This window comes from Wyeomyia smithii, chromosome 2 (genome assembly GCF_029784165.1).
Source record: "Wyeomyia smithii strain HCP4-BCI-WySm-NY-G18 chromosome 2, ASM2978416v1, whole genome shotgun sequence".
NCBI classification, from domain to species: Eukaryota; Metazoa; Arthropoda; class Insecta; order Diptera; family Culicidae; genus Wyeomyia; species Wyeomyia smithii.
This window is the reverse complement of record NC_073695.1, coordinates 229,886,005-229,904,704: the sequence shown is the minus strand read 5'-3', so window position 1 is coordinate 229,904,704 and position 18,700 is coordinate 229,886,005. Positions and strand designations below refer to the sequence as shown.

The 18,700-nt window shown below is 37.0% G+C and overlaps 1 protein-coding gene across 1 annotated transcript in view; it reads left to right on the top strand.

Annotated features, from left to right (window-relative positions):
- Positions 1–4,631: 4,631 nt before the first annotated feature.
- LOC129723721 (tetratricopeptide repeat protein 39B-like) overlaps positions 4,632–18,700 on the top strand; it is a 35,822-nt gene continuing 21,753 nt past the window's right edge. The window contains exon 1 of the mRNA XM_055678098.1: positions 4,632–5,812. Coding sequence (XP_055534073.1) covers positions 5,762–5,812 — 51 coding nt within the window. The 5' untranslated portion in view covers positions 4,632–5,761. The remainder of the gene's footprint in view (positions 5,813–18,700) is intronic.

Here is an 18,700-nt window from a genome sequence, read left to right as displayed (position 1 = left end):
TTCATTTGTTGTAAAGATATTTCTAGTTTTTTGCTGAAAATAGCCATATTTTGAGTCCATATTTCTCCGAAGGTTGCAGATAGTAGCAAACCAGACTATATGCATTTGAAAGTTTGTCGAAAGAATTGCATTACTCAAACGAATTCCACTGTTTTTGGTTGTATCCAACCGAGTACAGAATGAAGGGAAAACACCCCTCGTAACAGTCAGATTCAACAGTTATGACGTATAAAGTTGAAGCATTTAGTAAAAAAACTTTTTTATACTTTTTGTTTTCAGTTTCTAATGATTTACTTTACGTCAGATGCTTCCGATGATTCCAAATCTTCTTCTGTTTTAGGTTAATCTTACAAATATAAAGCATCAGTTGATAAACTCCGCTCAGTTTTACAAATGATGCTACGTTTGCTAGAAATAAGTGGATCCGATAGCTCCAGCAAGCGGTGAAGAACATCGGTGTTTGTAGCCACCCGCGAAATTTTACGGGAATGATGTTTACGTGTTTCCCGTATAATTTTGTTCAATGCTTCCTGTGCTTCTTCCAAGAGCTGTCCTATCGGAACCAGAAAGTGGTCAGCAATCTGTGCACCGCGCATCAGTATTTTGTGTACTGACGCAGCTAGATAGTACCATGGATATAACTCCACTAATTTTCGCGCCGTGTCGATGCAATATTTATCGAATTTTTCAGTGTTCAACTCACTACCAGAAGCCACAGCTTGAAGGATGGCTCCACAACGCTTCAGTACATTTATATCAAGTCCTGTGGAAAAAATACATGATTATAAATGCAAGCAAATAATTTGCAATCTTCGAAGAAATATGGACTCGGAATATGGCTATTTTCAGCAAAAAACTAGAAATATCTTTACAACAAATGAAAATATCAAACCAATATATTCTACAACAATGCGAGGTTTAGCAGAATGAACAAAATCTTAGAATATCTTGAATTGTTTCGACGATTACAGAAAAAGTTATGGACAAAAAACTCATTTTGAGGGGTGTTTTCCTTTCATTCAGTACTCGGTTGGATACAACTGGAAACTCTTATAAGTAATGCAGTTCTTTTGATAGACTTTTATATACATACAGTCTGGTTTGCTACTATCTGCAACCTTCGGAGAAAAATGGACTCAAAATATGGCTATTTTCAGCAAAAAACTAGAAATATCTTTAGAACAAATGAAATTATCAAACCAATATATTCTACAAAAATGCGAGGTTTAGCAGAATGAACGAAATCTTAGAACATCTTGAACTGTTTCGACGATTACAAAAAAAGTTATGGAAAAAAACTAATTTCTAGTCCTCAAGACTGTTTCTCGTAAAACTCTATTTCGTCATATCAGACGTACAGATAGAAGATTACAATGTTCAGAAATTCTTTTTCTTATAGATTTTCCTACAACTTTGCTAAAAAAAGCAATCGGGAATTTTGAAAATTAAAAAAAATGATTTTTTTATCTAGTAGGATTGATAAAAAAACCGAAAACGCCAAAAGAAAGGCCTTGTTACATAGAATAAACTTGCTGAAGACACTGGGTACATAAAATCAATATTTCACAGTCAAATCTAAAACGATCACGATTTTTCGAGTTTAGACCACTGTGAACCGTGATGAAAAGCAGAATGTGACGGCAAAAACAAGTGCTCGCAAACTGTGATACCTAAAAGTATTTCCGGACAAAAAATGGCTAAATTCCCCAAGGAATATATTGTTTGACAAACAGTATATCTGTAGCAGAAAAAGCTCCTCTTCTATCATCACAAGCACAACCAGCACGTAATTCACCATAAGGAGTGTCTACAAAATCGATTACTGCCTCTGTGGAAAAGCCATGATATTGGGGCTTATTACGGGAGTCACTTCACGGTGAAGTGACAACCGTAAAAGGCACGGTGAAAGTGATTCCCATTTGATTTGCACGCGTTCACTTCGTTCTCACCGTGACGTGACATCCGTAATAAGCCCCATTAATCCTATGTTTTAGCCTGATTTGGCATCATGGCACTATGCTAATACCGCGATGGAGTGGTACGAAGCCAATAATGTCAATATTGTACCTAGAACCACCGGGGATTGGTTCACAGCCCAATCGAAAGATTATGAGCGCTGGTGAAGCGGACGCTTTCCGGAAAGATGCAGGATGTTAAAGGAGACAAACAGTTTCATCAAATCTGGACCAGAACTGCCAGCAAGATCACCGAGAAGACTGTACAAAACCTAATGAAAGAAGCGGAGAAACCTTATGAGCGAGGTTAAGGCCAAAGTACTGGGTGTTTGGATATGAAGCCGAAACAAAAATAAAATTTTTACACCCTGAAAATTTGATGGATTTAAACCCATACATCCTTTATTTACGGTCATATCACGTTCGTATGAAAAGTATCGACAATTTGTATTCTCGTTTTCGTTCGAATCAATTCGAATGCCCATTTATTCAGTTCATTCGAATCAAAATCAAATAAAAAAAAGCTAAAGAGATAATATTCTTGTTTAAGATAACAAATGAAGAAAATCAAAAGAATCGCATTCTTGGCAAGATCTTTAATAACAAGCAACTATCAACACATATAATAGGGCCTTTTTTTCTTTGTCGCAAACTTTGTTTCTTGTTGAAAAATGCAGTAGAATGAATGTTTGAAAAAATGTTTTTTACAGCCATCCGTCCCGAAAATTGTGTACTTCCATGCAGTTCTTTTGATAGACTTTTATATACATACAGTCTGGTTTGCTACTATCTGCAACCTTCGGAGAAAAATGGACTCAAAATATGGCTATTTTCAGCAAAAAACTAGAAATATCTTTAGAACAAATGAAATTATCAAACCAATATATTCTATAAAAATGCGAGGTTTAGCAGAATGAACGAAATCTTAGAACATTTTGAACTGTTTCGACGATTACAAAAAAAGTTATGGAAAAAAACTAATTTCTAGTCCTCAAGACTGTTTCTCGTAAAACTCTATTTCGTCATATCAGACGTACAGATAGAAGATTACAATGTTCAGAAATTCTTTTTCTTATAGATTTTCCTACAACTTTGCTAAAAAAAGCAATCGGGAATTTTGAAAATTAAAAAAAATGATTTTTTTATCTAGTAGGATTGATAAAAAAACCGAAAACGCCAAAAGAAAGGCCTTGTTACATAGAATAAACTTGCTGAAGACACTGGGTACATAAAATCAATATTTCACAGTCAAATCTAAAACGATCACGATTTTTCGAGTTTAGACCACTGTGAACCGTGATGAAAAGCAGAATGTGACGGCAAAAACAAGTGCTCGCAAACTGTGATACCTAAAAGTATTTCCGGACAAAAAATGGCTAAATTCCCCAAGGAATATATTGTTTGACAAACAGTATATCTGTAGCAGAAAAAGCTCCTCTTCTATCATCACAAGCACAACCAGCACGTAATTCACCATAAGGAGTGTCTACAAAATCGATTACTGCCTCTGTGGAAAAGCCATGATATTGGGGCTTATTACGGGAGTCACTTCACGGTGAAGTGACAACCGTAAAAGGCACGGTGAAAGTGATTCCCATTTGATTTGCACGCGTTCACTTCGTTCTCACCGTGACGTGACATCCGTAATAAGCCCCATTAATCCTATGTTTTAGCCTGATTTGGCATCATGGCACTATGCTAATACCGCGATGGAGTGGTACGAAGCCAATAATGTCAATATTGTACCTAGAACCACCGGGGATTGGTTCACAGCCCAATCGAAAGATTATGAGCGCTGGTGAAGCGGACGCTTTCCGGAAAGATGCAGGATGTTAAAGGAGACAAACAGTTTCATCAAATCTGGACCAGAACTGCCAGCAAGATCACCGAGAAGACTGTACAAAACCTAATGAAAGAAGCGGAGAAACCTTATGAGCGAGGTTAAGGCCAAAGTACTGGGTGTTTGGATATGAAGCCGAAACAAAAATAAAATTTTTACACCCTGAAAATTTGATGGATTTAAACCCATACATCCTTTATTTACGGTCATATCACGTTCGTATGAAAAGTATCGACAATTTGTATTCTCGTTTTCGTTCGAATCAATTCGAATGCCCATTTATTCAGTTCATTCGAATCAAAATCAAATAAAAAAAAGCTAAAGAGATAATATTCTTGTTTAAGATAACAAATGAAGAAAATCAAAAGAATCGCATTCTTGGCAAGATCTTTAATAACAAGCAACTATCAACACATATAATAGGGCCTTTTTTTCTTTGTCGCAAACTTTGTTTCTTGTTGAAAAATGCAGTAGAATGAATGTTTGAAAAAATGTTTTTTACAGCCATCCGTCCCGAAAATTGTGTACTTCCATGTACTAACGGTTAGCAGAACCGTGTTGTTTACCAATTTACACCGCCTGCTGATACCAACACTGTCAGCTGCAGACGTAAACAAACGCAATGATACGATTGAGCCGAGAGAAGAGAATAACGAGAGAGATTAGAGTTGAGTAGAATAAGAAAGAGGCGCCACTGCATATACCGTTTTTTATACACGCGATTACGTGAAGATAGTCGGAGAAAATGCTGCTCGATCCAACGGGAGAGCGAGGGTACAGAGTTTCCTCTCGCTTCGCTAGAAATTTAATGCAGGGTCCGCTGACACCGTCATTGAAAATTTTCGCCTCATTCTGAAAGTGTCGGTTCGGTCGGGTGGAGTGGTTTTTCGTTGTTCTGGGCGGTCGGTTTGTGTCCCCTTTTATAATCATTATTGCTGCTAGCAATACATTGTACTACTATACTGTGTCCAGTTGTGGATTTGTGAACTATTTCTCAGTCTTGTATTTTTCGGTAAAGGTCGTACGACTGAAATAGAAATGCGTAGGTGGATATAAAGCTGACCATTCAGTTTCGGGATTGACAAAGAAAAATAGTGAAAACATTTTGTTTAGAAGGAAGTCACATATGAAAGAGTTTGATAATTAGCATAATATCGATTTACTGAATCGATAAAGGGCCCTATTGTTACATAGCGTAGAGCAACACATACTGCTTGCGTGTGCGGTTGAAAGCTGCTGGTGCTTTTCTTTATGAAAGGAGGAAAATTTCTCGATGCGCTGGCGTGGAAATAATCTTGCAGTCAATCTATTCACAGGAGTACGCAGTGGGTGAAAACAACAAATCAACAAATTTGATCTCACCAAAGTTACCCCAGTTATCTAACATCGGGCTCAACTGATAAGCATTGATAAACATTGCAATCATAGTGAAAGTGGTTCATGCACCTAAAGATCACAGCCGTACCTACTACTGAACTGACAGATTGTGACGATTTATCGACCAAGGCAAAACCGCTGCGCGGTTCTGTGAAAACCGGAACCAACTATAAATAGCCTGTTCGAACTGACATAATTCGTTAAATTTTTAATTGTTTACCAGAGGCATTTGCATACACGTGATCTGGTTTAAACTTTGGCGAAACTCGTTCACAGTGTTGCGCAAATAAAACTGCAAATGAAGCGAAATGGGGTTTGTGATATATCAAAACAAACGCCGTGCCGATTGACGACACCTATCTAAAGGTAGCCGGAAAAGAGTGTATGTAACAAAGCTAATATCACTCACTGGACAAGAGAAGTGCTGTTGTTTTTTACTGGTGTAATACAAATTTGTGGACTGACCAACGTTGGAGTCGCCCTACCTGACGCTTCACCAGCCAGGGGAAAGTCAAATTTTTTGAAAGCGTCGTGAAGCAGTTGGAAACTTAACGGAGGATTAAGCTGGAAAGGCAGAGCATTACCGGTAATGGCTCTGAGTAATTCACAGTTCCAAAACATCGACGACGATGATGACGATGTAAGTATTTTAATATACCTTTTTGCCTGTCCTCATATGGTCAGTTTTTTTTTCTACAGAAACGGTAAAGAGTCAGTTTATTATTGATGAAAGAGTTGTATGAGCTGTGCCTGTTATTTTAAGGGCGGAAATTTAGTTTATGTAATTTTGGAATTGGTTGGGTTGAACGGAATTGATTAATGGGCTTCAATATCTAATATCTAATGTGAAACTAAGAGTCGGTGGAAAGGTTCGATTCGTAATCAGATTGCGGATCTTCTTAAACTAAACATTTTATGCATCAGCAAAAAAGTACGATTTGTTGTAGCTACCACATCGTGAAACCCAAGGCTAAATGGTTATCAGATTCACTTCAGCGACTAGTCAAAATATTATAAACAATAATAGTGGGTGATAAGAAACTTTGTACAATCCTTTAAAGATTGCAGTTACAACGCCGCAAAACATAAATGTTACAGCTGTAACATCAGCTGGAAGCTATTACAAAAATAAGAATCAGATTTCACCCTGCGCTTTCCTGGATTCGACCAGTATTGTGCCATTTGTGGGACGCGACACATGATTTACTGACAAAACAACGGACTTTAAAGGAACATTATCTAATCCGATTAGATTGGACATTATCTTTTCCGTTTCGATGGAACGTCACCAAGTATAAAAATTTACGACACATAAACCAATCATCGTAGAATCTAAATTATAGCATGAATTTGCTCAATCTAAAATAAATTTGAAGAAAAAACATACGGAAAATTACCATCGAGGTAAATTGCAAATAAACGATGGAAACAATTGTTATTGTCGGTTTGAAAAAAATCTTTAATTAAAAAAACGATCAATAACTAAAAAAATTCTGTTTTATCTCTCCGACAGAAGAACTTCCTCGAAGGATCCTGCCACTGAAAGTCTTTCGATTGAGCGAGCAAAATATGCGCTAGTAACTAAATATGCTTCGTTCATCGTTTGAAATTAAAGCATTTTTTTATGATTCCGTGAATCGCGACAAAATCATCAGAATATTTCAACAGTTTGTTTTGAGCATCCATATAATCTGCATTAGTTATACAAATAATTTCCCGTTTTTTTTTGTTTAATTTGTTGTTCCGCTGCTAAAAATTCCTGAGACTATGGTACTTGTTACGGGAGTCACATCACGGTGAAATATATTTCACTTTCACGCTCACTTCACTTTTCGAGACCTATTCTCGATTCCACCTCAAGTGAGGTGACAAAAATCACCTTCGTGAAGTGAGATTGACAGCGAAGTGAAAAAGAGAATAGGACAAGTGAAATGAGCGAGTTTCCCAGCTCAAAAATTTCTAAGTCCTGGAAAGTAGATTGAGCTGAAATTTAGTATGAGGACATTTTTCGACAAGAGGAAACTTTTGAGCCCTGCCACTAAGCGAAATTCGAAGGTAAATTTTCCCTTAAGTTCCATTGGCCCCAGCTCAACAATTTGTAAGTCCCAGAAAGCCGAATTTTTCAAGGAAAAAAAATTAGCCTTGTTACTGGAAAATAAATCTCATATATATTATCACTAGATTACAAATCAATCGCTTTTTAAACTTCGCTATCTTCGTGATATCATTTCACCGGTCAAAATGGTCGTGAAATAATTCCACGCGAAACGTCGCTTTTTCCGTTTCCACTTCTTTCATATGACACTCACTATAACCCAGATTTCACGGCAGATGTCACCTTGCGACGTTTTTCTCACTTACGTGAGTCCCGTAATAGGACTTCATTCACTTCACTCTGATTTCACCGTGAAGTGACTCCCGTAATAAGCACCTATTATAGGTGCTATAATAGCAGAGGTTTCATTTTTTAAATGCTAAATAAAAAGCCAACCTATCCTTCCATGATGACTGATTGTTCATGATTGATGAAACTTGCTAATAGTGCAATTTTCGCTGTAAAACTTGCACCTTTGGCCAAAGTGAGTATTCACAATGTGTTAATCTTATATTTATTGGTTAATGGGGTCCTAAAGTTTCAAACGGTTTTCTGATTTTTATATATCAGCTGGAAGAGTGCAATTTTCTGAGCAAAACGTGATTTTTAAAAAATGCTTATCATTTTCCTTCGATTTTTAAAGGAAGGATAAAAATCTGCTCGAAATGCCTAAAATGACAGTTCTCTCATATACCGTACATGGGCGAAACGTCATCTAAGACCTTTCGAGCAGTTTTTTTATTCTTCATTTAAAAACCGAAGGAAAACGATAAACGTTTTTTTAAAATCACGTTTTGCTTAGAAAACGCGGCTTTTTCAAATGATATATAAAAACCGGTATAGCTTTAGGACCCAATTGCAGAAAGCTGAATGCCCAGATTTCCATCGGTCGATTAGGCCATCGACTTGTCGTCGATAGCGGCAACCACGTGCAGGAGAACAACTGCTCGGATTTGCTCGGAGTTTTCCGTATTGGGCATTTTCGTCGCTGCGACCAACTTTTTGTGACTTGCTCCCCGTTCTAATCTTGCTGAGTCTGGATAACTATTGGAAGTGGTAATCATAATATGACCTATAGCCTTAGTCCAGTCCGGTATTACGATTCGCATAAAGCGCACAACCATGTTGAAAGTTGTACCTCAGATTTCAGGGGATTCCAATAGCCCACTACTCACTCTACAACTTATATCCTTTTTTAAAAATTGCCGTACATCGGTGTAACAGGTTTCCCATGTGTTTCTAAGCTACATAGGCACTAGGCAGCACATATCGCATATTCACATCACATATTTTGAAGTTCTTTTCCATAGCATTTTATGTGATAACGGCTCGGACAACGCCCTGTTATTAAACCAGTATATGTGCTAAGATAGCTCTTTGAAAGTTTCAGTGTTTTGCGATTTTAAAAAATAAGCTTTTAGCTCCATTCTGTGTGAAGAAGCAGATAAACCAGCAGAGCTCTAGCAGATTTCTAATCCTATGATCAGCTCATCAAAGTTTTGCAAGTTCATCGACTCTTTCGTTTCCATGAATTTCGCAGTGACCAAAAATCCAATTTAAATGTACTTGATATCCACAACCCAGTGTCTGAAGTGATTGCATGATTGCAGAGGAAGCATATAAAAAGTAAAGCATCCAATACCTATGTAGTTGTGGTTTTCATTGCACCCGTTGTTGCAAGAGTGAGTTGCCTTCAAAGTTTTCCAATTTATCTTGAGCCCCTTTCCCCTTTGTTTTTTGGCGTGAAACATAGTTAATTCTGGTCTCACACTAGTCGAACAAATGGATCATTCTCGATTTGTTTCTCGACTGTAGTTTTTTTTACATATCCATAAAGCATTCGTAGCTATATTTATCACCTACTCAAGATGTGTGTTCCAGTTACATTTTTGTGAAGAAATAAGGTATTTGAGACTCCTCAAGCAACACGGGCGCAGAGCTATTGGCAAATTTGACAGGTGATCAAAATTTCTCTCTAGATACCTCTGTGAAACTGGATTTTCAACTCTTTCGCGTACTAGGACTAAAAAGTTAAACAAATTAAACTTGCAGAACGATACGAGACTGAAAAATGCAGCCTCGCATAGCAAAACTTGTATCTGAAATTCTTCTGGGAGGCCGCGGAGCTCTCTTAGCTTCACATAGGGGGCCACAGCGCTCTTGTGTTTAGCAAAAGGAGCCGCGGAGCCAAAAAGGTTTGGAACCACTGGTCTAAAGCATTATATTCTCAAGAAAAAAGTTGGTCAACAGTCCCTCTACAATTATGGATTATTGTGCAATTATTGTCTGAATGTTCAAAAATGGATATAAAATTGTAAAAAATATCAACTACGAATTATTTACTATGTATCTCTGTGTTCTGATGTGTACTTTCGATCAACAATTAGTTCCACCGCAGTTGATGCGTGTAAATCGATTGGGAAGAAAAATATCACTTACATAGCAAAAGACACAATTATGGGTCGCTTTTGGCATTCAAAATCATTTAGTTTATATAATCGTCAAAATACATAGCGCTAGTTATTTTATTGTTGTTGTATATGGTCAGGATTGCTGAAAAAGCGTCGAAATGGCGGGGCTTAGAGCCTTATACAAACTTTTGGTAATTGTCACAAAGTGGTCTGTTAGAATGTTCCGCTTTTTCGTATTAACTGCTTGATGATGTTTATAGGAGATACCAGAAACGTTTTCTTTGTTTGAAATTGTCACCGCGAGTCGTATTTTCATCAACACATTCATAAATATTTTTCGTGACAAAGTTCTAGAATAAAATATTTTTTCGTAATCAACTCCCATTACCTACTATTTTAGATTCTTTTTTATTTCGCTGGTGGAAATAAGAAAAGGCTGAATGTGTACATATAAAGTAATAACACACAAGAAGTTGGAATTGCGATAAATGCCAAAAGTTTTTGACGTTGACTAACGTCTATATCGAAGTTAGGCGCCTGAATTTGAAAATCTAGTAATTCAACCAGGGAAAACCAGGGAAAAGTTGTCAGGTTTTGAGCGCTTATATATCAGTCATTTCTTTTCAAAATTTCGAGGTTTTGGCATCAACCGATCAGAAATTCTTTTACGGTTAAATGTATGTAACAAAAATAACCTATTGTTTGAGATACACTATTGAACCAGCAACCAATCACCACCTCTCTCCACAAGCACAGTCGACACTAACGGTTACAACCGATCTGACTTTGTAAACAATCTGTTGTTGTTTTACTCGAGATCGCTTTCTGTTCCTGATATTTTTTAGAGCTATGTTGTAACTTACGAACCAGAGACAAACTGGAAAGAACTTGTAATAAAGGCGGAGTCTTTTGTAAAAATAAAAATTCATCATAGTTTTTGGGACAGTAGGGGACATTTCGAAATTTTCCGTTGTTCCTGATTTATCAAGGAGAACCCTGGGGTGAGTACCGTTCTAGGGACATAGGCTAGATTGAAAACGTTAGCGAAACCATATCAATTTTTAAGTATTCGCAAAACAACCCTGTTGGCGATCGATATTTGGCCACTTGGACGTCTAATAGCCGCTCCTCGCCGAGTTCTTCAATACGCCGCAAACTAGGTTTCAAAGTCTTACCGCAACCGATTCCCGGAACTCGACCAGTAGTGATTGTTATGAAATTTTGCACATGTAAATAACACTGGTCAACACAAAGGCACTCCAAAAGCTCAAACCGGAAAAAATTATTATAGCATTCCTGTAAATTTTGGTACCCCTAGCCACCAACTTTTTTTCAGAGATTTGAAAGAGTTTTCTCGTAAACATAACGTTGAAGCGATGAACCCGGCCAGCAAATACTATGCGAATTGTATGTATCTGTATGACCGCTACAGATACTCAATCGTCGACTGGCCTTTTCGCCGAACATTTCCGTAGTGTTTTCGCAAAGCAGCCTTCAACTGTGCGTATACCTTCTTTCGACAGTGGCTTGGAAGTATTTCAAGTATCTGAAACTGATGTCAAAAATGGAATCCACAAACTCGTCGCCTGGCCCTGACACTCTCTCTAACAGCCTCCTAAAACAGTTCCAAGGTGAGCTTTTAGTCCCTCTTACAAGTTTGTTCAACGCGTCACTGGCTTCCGGTTACTTTCCTTCGATTTGGAAAATTTCTCACATCACACCTGTTCATAAAAAAGAATCTCACTCAGATGTAGAAAATTATCGTGGTGTAACAATCCAATCTGCTACCCTTAAACTTTTCGAACGGCTAGTGTACGATTCTCGTGTACGGTAGTCGCTGAATGCATTTCTTCTGTGCAACACGGATTTTTAAAAAAGAAATCCGTTACCACGAATCTTTGCAAGTTTACTTCTCTAGTAGCCGATTATATATGCAAAGAATTTCAAGTCGACTGTATTTACACAGATATGAGCAAGGCATTTGATGCGATTAAGACGGACAGCATTCTTCAATTGGTTGCAAACATATTTGATGGGAAGAGTTCAGTATGTTAAAATAAAGGGACACGTCGATTGTCTTAAATTACAACTGCACTTGCAAAGTTTTGGACAATTCTGTTTAGATAGTGGTCTGAACGTTGATGCTGAGAAATGTTCAGCTATGACATTTTCTCGTGAAATCTCCTATCAAGTTTAAATATCGTTTCAATGGAACTGAGTTACCACGTAAAGAAAAAGTTCGCGACCTAGGCGTTACATTTGACCGACAACTTTCGTTTACAAATCATATTGACAATGTAGTTACAGACAGCTTGAAATTGTTTTCTCTTGTGAGACGGTACGGACGGGATCTCAAAGACTCCTATTCTATATTAGCCATTTTTCAAAGCGCTAGTGCAGAGCAAGCTGGACTTTGCGAGCGTTATTTGGCGCCCCCAATATGCAACACATATTCAACGAATTGAAGGAATTCGAAAAAAGTTCGTGCGTTTTGCCTTACGGAACCTTAGATGCAATGGTGATCAACTACCTGCCTATCAAGAATTGTGTGCATTAGATATTATTGACACAATACATTGCCGACATAGGATTGCTGACATAGTATTTTTCACCAATGTATTAGCAGGAAGGACTGATATTCGAACTCTTTCAGCTCGAATACATCGTAATAGCAATACGGCTTCGCTAAGAAATCCAAGAGTGTTCAACCCTCCGCAACGAGCTCGGAATTATCCACAACATGAGCCTACATGCCGTTTCATGAGATCATTTAATGAACATACAGCATATGGTTAAATAGAAAAAATTTTTAATTTAATTTTTATTTAAAATAGGGAACGGTTAAATAGCTATATTTTTTTTCCGGCTTTCTTTTCATTTTGTTGAACAGTGTAATGCACTCTAAACTAGTTATACTCAGCTTTTCATCATTTTTCACCCACGGATAAAAATAGTGCATTTTTCGAGTACAGGCCTAACATTCTTTGAAAAAAATATATTCGCTTATAATCAGAGACAGCTTTTTATTTATTGCTGGCTCAAAAAAAAAATTTTGGAAGTTGTTCTTCGTTGAAAACTAGTTGGAAATTTCAACATTTCCTGTGGTCAGATAAGGATTCTTCATCTGATACATGCTAGTTTTTCAATTCTATCGAAAATAGTAGGACAGCATGTTAAGTGAAAAACTTTTTCTCTTCTTTTATTTACAAAAGTACCCCTTGTGATGATAAATAGTTTAAAAAGTACTCATCTCTGATGTTGATGTCTGTGCTGGCCCAAACCGTTTGATAAGCGTTTGCATCACATCCAATCACATCACATCCTTGATCGATTTGGATCTTGGCCCGTCAGAAGATTGGAAAATTTGTCTTTTTTTAGCATTCGGGTTCTGGTTCCTGTAAGTTCGGATCTTCGGGACCACGTTTCGGTGATTCAATTGGGCTCTGGGAGTCGAAAAATTGAATGCAATGCTGAACTGAACCACGCAAAATTTTCGAAAACAACCCCACAAAAATTAAAAAATATATGGAAAAATTTAGGAATCGAATAGAATTGAAAAAAGTGCAAAAGAGTGGGTTTGTAGCTTAAAAAAGTCATTTTTCCATAAATCACGTTTGGGCAACCTGAAAACAATTTTTTAGAAAGTCGTAATGGTCTACAAAAATGCTATAAATAACATTATCTTTCAATTTAGGGACAACTTGACTTTTTAGGGACACCTTGACTTTTTTTTTAGGGTACCTTGACTTTTTCAACATCGATTTTTTTTGGGACACCCTAGTGGATCAATCCACCAATGAGTGAAATAAAAAATTTACTTTTTAATCAGAACAAGATAGACGAAAGGTGTCTTCGACAAAGTTTTAGATTATTTTCAAACAAGAAACTTTACCGAAGACATCTTGGTACTATCTCTTACATATTACGAGCAACATTGAGTATTCTGTTAGAGGGCACTGAAAATCACAATTTTCGTTCTAACTTTTTCCGCAGATTTTTCAGAATTTTTAAACCTTCTACTTAGTTATCAGCCATCCAAAAATGCATTTGTTTTCTACACATTGTTATTTTTTATCTCCCAAAATAAAACAGTTATTTAACATATTTGTTAAAATGCATAATTTTCCATCACATCTCAGCTCCCCGATAAGATGTCGAGTATCTTTTTTAATGTAAATTTTCGACATAAATCCCTCTTTGCAATGAAATTTTCGGTTCTTGATCAAAATTTTTTTTATTTGTGTTCTGAAGGGTTTTATCTAGAAATTATTAGAAAAATTAATTTTTCTGTGATGTTTAATGGCCCTCTGGGAGTCAAATAACTGAATGCTGAACTGAACCATACAAAATATTCAGAAACAACCTCACAAAAATTAGAAAAAATATATGGAAAAATTTAGGAAACGAACAGAATTGAAAAAAGTGCAACAGAGTGGGTTTGAAGCTTGAAAAAGTCATTTTTTCATAAATCACGTTTGGGCAACCTGAAAACAATTTTTTAGAAAGTAGAAATGTTCCACAAAAATGCTATAAATAACCTTATCTTTCAATTTAGGGCTGAGCACCTTGACTTTTTCAACATTGATGTTTTGGGACACCCTAGATGACTCATCCCATTGAATTGCCTTGCGTAATTGTGATTTTGCACAAAGCCATAAACTGGCACTAATTTACTATTTGAATTTGACCTGAAATAAAACTTAAATATGGTGCGAGGCGAATGCCAAATTATGCAAAGCCTCTTTAAAACAAAAAAAAAAAAAAAAAACAAAAAATATGGTGCTTTTTCATGAACTTTTTTTAGCTACTGTTGTTATAACATATGAATGATTTGATAGAAAAAAAAACACTTATCCTTTTCATCTGCTTGATTTATAATTAACCCTATACCAGCGGAGAGAAATGACTTTCCAACTCTTATTACTCATAAGCTATATGCGCAATTGACACTATTGATTAGGTAATTTAAATTCTTGAGATGACGTTCGCGACAATAAAACTGAAATGTGTATTAAATAGACAGAGCCCAGTACTATTAGCATATTTGTTTGCGCCGGCCGTTCTGATAGTATTTTATTGTCCAAATTGGGTATTTCGTTTTCTACACGCAAAACTTTTCCTTATTACTTTAGAAGCAATAGCGCAAAATTACCTTTTAGGTAACAAATCCATTACTTAAAAAGCAACAAAATTCTTCCCCAGTCAAGTAACAACACACACTGTCATATATTTAGCACGTGTTATGAGAGTACGACTATCTAATAATGGTTGTTTCAACCACATGCAACGTTTTTTCTGTCGAAAAATGCTCCCTTTCCACCTCAAGTCAAAAAAAAAATCACACACCGTCGCATAAGTTGCACATGTTACAAGTTTTTTCAATCTCCAATTCATCCGGTGGGCGTGTATTAGTTCGCTTGTTGTATGCATACGAAGTAGCGAAAAAATATGACAAGAGCTGCCAAGCAACATTTTCCCCGTCATAGAGTATGCAAACGTTGATGATTTCAAAGACTTGAAATGCGCCTTAAAATGACATCACGATCTGTAAACTGCGTTAGAGAAAAATAAAAACATTCGCTTTCTTGCAAGCTATTTACAGCACATAATCATTGGTTCATGGAAACTCATTTGGACCTGTTTGAATATACAAAACTCGTGCCCATCCAGAACAATATTCGCAACTTCGGCAACTCTGGTCAGACAGTATTACATATTTCCATTTCAAGTAAACACTGGGGGACGAAACGAAAGTGTTTCTAATTGGACATTTGAGGTTGACGGTTGAGATTCTGATTATGTGTGGATGAAGGGAGACAAAAATGAACCAGATCGTTGCATCAATACAAATGCAGCGAGTGAAGTCTTGCCAACACATGCATTGCGGTGCTTGGCTGTATGTTCTCCTGCAGAAACACATACAAGCGTGTGGCCGTCATAATTTTTATTACTTTTTGTTTGTTACTTTTTGTGTATAATGCGCAGTCATAAGACACAAAAAGTAATAAAAAATTGCCCAAAAGTAATAAAATATTCCCCGTTTGCGTTGGGTGTACACAATATACAATTTACGTAACGCGAAATACCTAAATTTCAAACCTCCTTCCAAACTATTTAACAATAAGTAACGTTCCATGTGACTCGCCTTCCCTTCGCTTAAATTACGTAACAGCAGATTTCATATCAAGTGCAATAAAGTCTTCTTCTTTGTCTTCCTCTCTGTTTGGACTGTCATCTGCAAAGACTATAAAGCTCTAAATTAAAACCACCCATCAGCACCTTCAGTACATTTGTCATAAATGAAATGTATACAATCAGTCAGCTGGCTGAAGAGCTGGGAAAGATCGGGATATTTCGTCGAACAATATCACGAATCATTTCATGATATTTCATCTACGATATTTGCACTGGGTATATCATGAGCGAATGTGATGTAAAGAGATAAAGAGGAAGAACGATCTGATTCTTTTTATATCCTCTCATCGGTGAGTTGCGCCAAGTTAAGTTCATGGCGTTTCATTTTCTCGCACCTCGAAGTTCAATCGGGATATATCAGCGTGTGAAACGAGCGACAGAAAGTTCGGAAGCGAAAACGTATTGCATTTGAAATTGATTTTCTCTGACATTTCCAACACTGTTTCAAACCATTATGAACAAATTTTTTAACCCTAAGAACATTCACCTGCCAAATTTGGTTTCATTTAGTTGGTTAGTTCTCGAATATGCAAAAATTTGTGTTCCATTTGTATGTAACCCCTCCCTTCCAGAAGAGGAAGGGGTCTCGAACTATCCTAGTCACCTTTCTCGGCCCCTAAAACCAAAATTTCACGCCGATCGGTTCAGTAGTTTCCAAGTCTATATGGATCAGGCAGACAGACTGACAGAGCTGCATTTTTATATGTTTAGATAATATAAATAAACACATAAATAAATGTTTTTTATCTTAGAAAATCAAGATAAAGTTGGTACTTTTTCTGAATTTTGAGCAGGAAATAACTGTAATCATAGAGCAAATAATCGTAACCGACAAGTTTTTCAGTTACTCACAGAGAAACCAATCAATGAAACATTACGAACCTATCAGAAGCAATGCGGATATATTCGATAGGAAAAAAACCCTGTTCCTGTTGTAATGTCATCATCATCATCATCATATCGCACAGTGACAGAAAACCGGATTTTTCAACATTGGAGACGTTTTGATTCGACGAAACTAATCCGTCATTCATCAAATGGAAATCAATATAAAAATCCTCCTGAAACATTTGCACCAATATTGTGCATTCTAAAACCGTAACGTAGAAAACATTATTCCACTTTTTATTATGATGACGCTTTTTTTTATTGCAGACTTTTGAAATGTCTTATCTCACGGGGTAAAAATACACTTTCACATTTCTAACTGACTCTGACATCTGTTGCCTTTTTTCTTGTATATTAAAGTTCAATTCAACCTTTTGCAATTATACTGCTTAACGATGTTTAGACTGTATTGCTAACATTTCTCGTTTTGTCCTGTATTCATTGAAAGTGCCACCTCTGTACATCAACTGGCTGCAATCATCAACACAACAACCAAAACTGAACGTTTCTGTGGTGAATAGTTTGCTGTTTCCCTATTTCCATGTGTCAGTGAATTTAACAGACACGGCAATATCGAGTGCCTTATCATCACAATTTATATTGGCCCATTCGATACGAAATATACCTATACGCGATTTATTTTGGTAGCCAACTCATTTCAGCGAACACGACTGATCAGTATTTTGATAGTCAGTCTTATAATCATTGGAAATAATGAGAGCTATTACTTACTAGGTGTGTGCGTACCGCAATCTACATACGCTTAATTGTTTGTGCTTTCGAAGGGGTTGTAATGAAAGGTTACATCAAGGATCTAACAATATCAGCAGCCCGTTTAAGTCCAGTCCAATCCAGTAGGGCAATTTTGTTCATTGGGGGGTGATTATAAAGTTTCCGCAATTACGTTTTTATCAGCTTTCTGAAGATCAACAAGTCGAGTTAATAGTACAGCAACAATACTCTAATAGTGTGTATGTTGTTTCTCAAACGGCACGGGTTCTGGCGATTCTCACAGTGATTGGGCATTTTGCCACATTTGCATGCATTGATCGACGGCGCGATAATTGCGTTGATACGAGTACCTACGTAGCACTTAAACTGTTCAACGCACAACGCGCACAAAACAAGAGATGGGAATACCCGAAACAGTGTCTACCTACGTCAGTTACCCTACACCCTTTCATGTCATTCTTCGCGTGTCGGTGGAGTTTCTATGGCGATCCACATGATGACGGATGGCTTCCCGTAAATATCGCCAGTACATACAATGAACTTTCCACTTTCGACCAGCAAAATCACACGTTGTTCACCGCGCTGAAACACGTCAACAACACTGCTGGATAGTGAGAGTGTCATTCGTCAAAGTGTGGGAGCAGCTGCGACTGGCTGAACATTTCCAATCCGTTCCGTTCAGTGCTGGTCCGCGCTTTATTTGCACTAACAATCTGTATTTGCTTGTTTCCGTGTTGAAACGATACGTGATACGTATTATAATTGCAACACTGGAACTGTGACACGCTTCCGGATATGTTTGCCGTAACATGGAAACATAGTTGCATAACCAATCCTATTGATGTACATATAAACTAACCAAAGACAGATGATGATCGACAGAGCATAAAGTTGTGAGTCCTTCGGAGTGTTCGATTGAAACATAGCATTGATTTGTGATTGCTTCCGAATGGTGAACCGAACTGAATTTTTCCGTGTCAAAAAGCAACGACAGGAAATCAATTCGAATAAAAAAATCATAGCTAGAAAATTTCATTGAGTCTGGTATCTGGCTGAGAGATATTTTTCTCCTATTTTCGATTCGGAGTGGCATAGTGACACTCTTACATATTGTACAATTTTTTCACAGATTTTTTGACTTTTTGGTTTTTAGGTGACTGGTTATCCTGTATTTTCAAAATCCTATGAACGATAGATCTGTAAATTC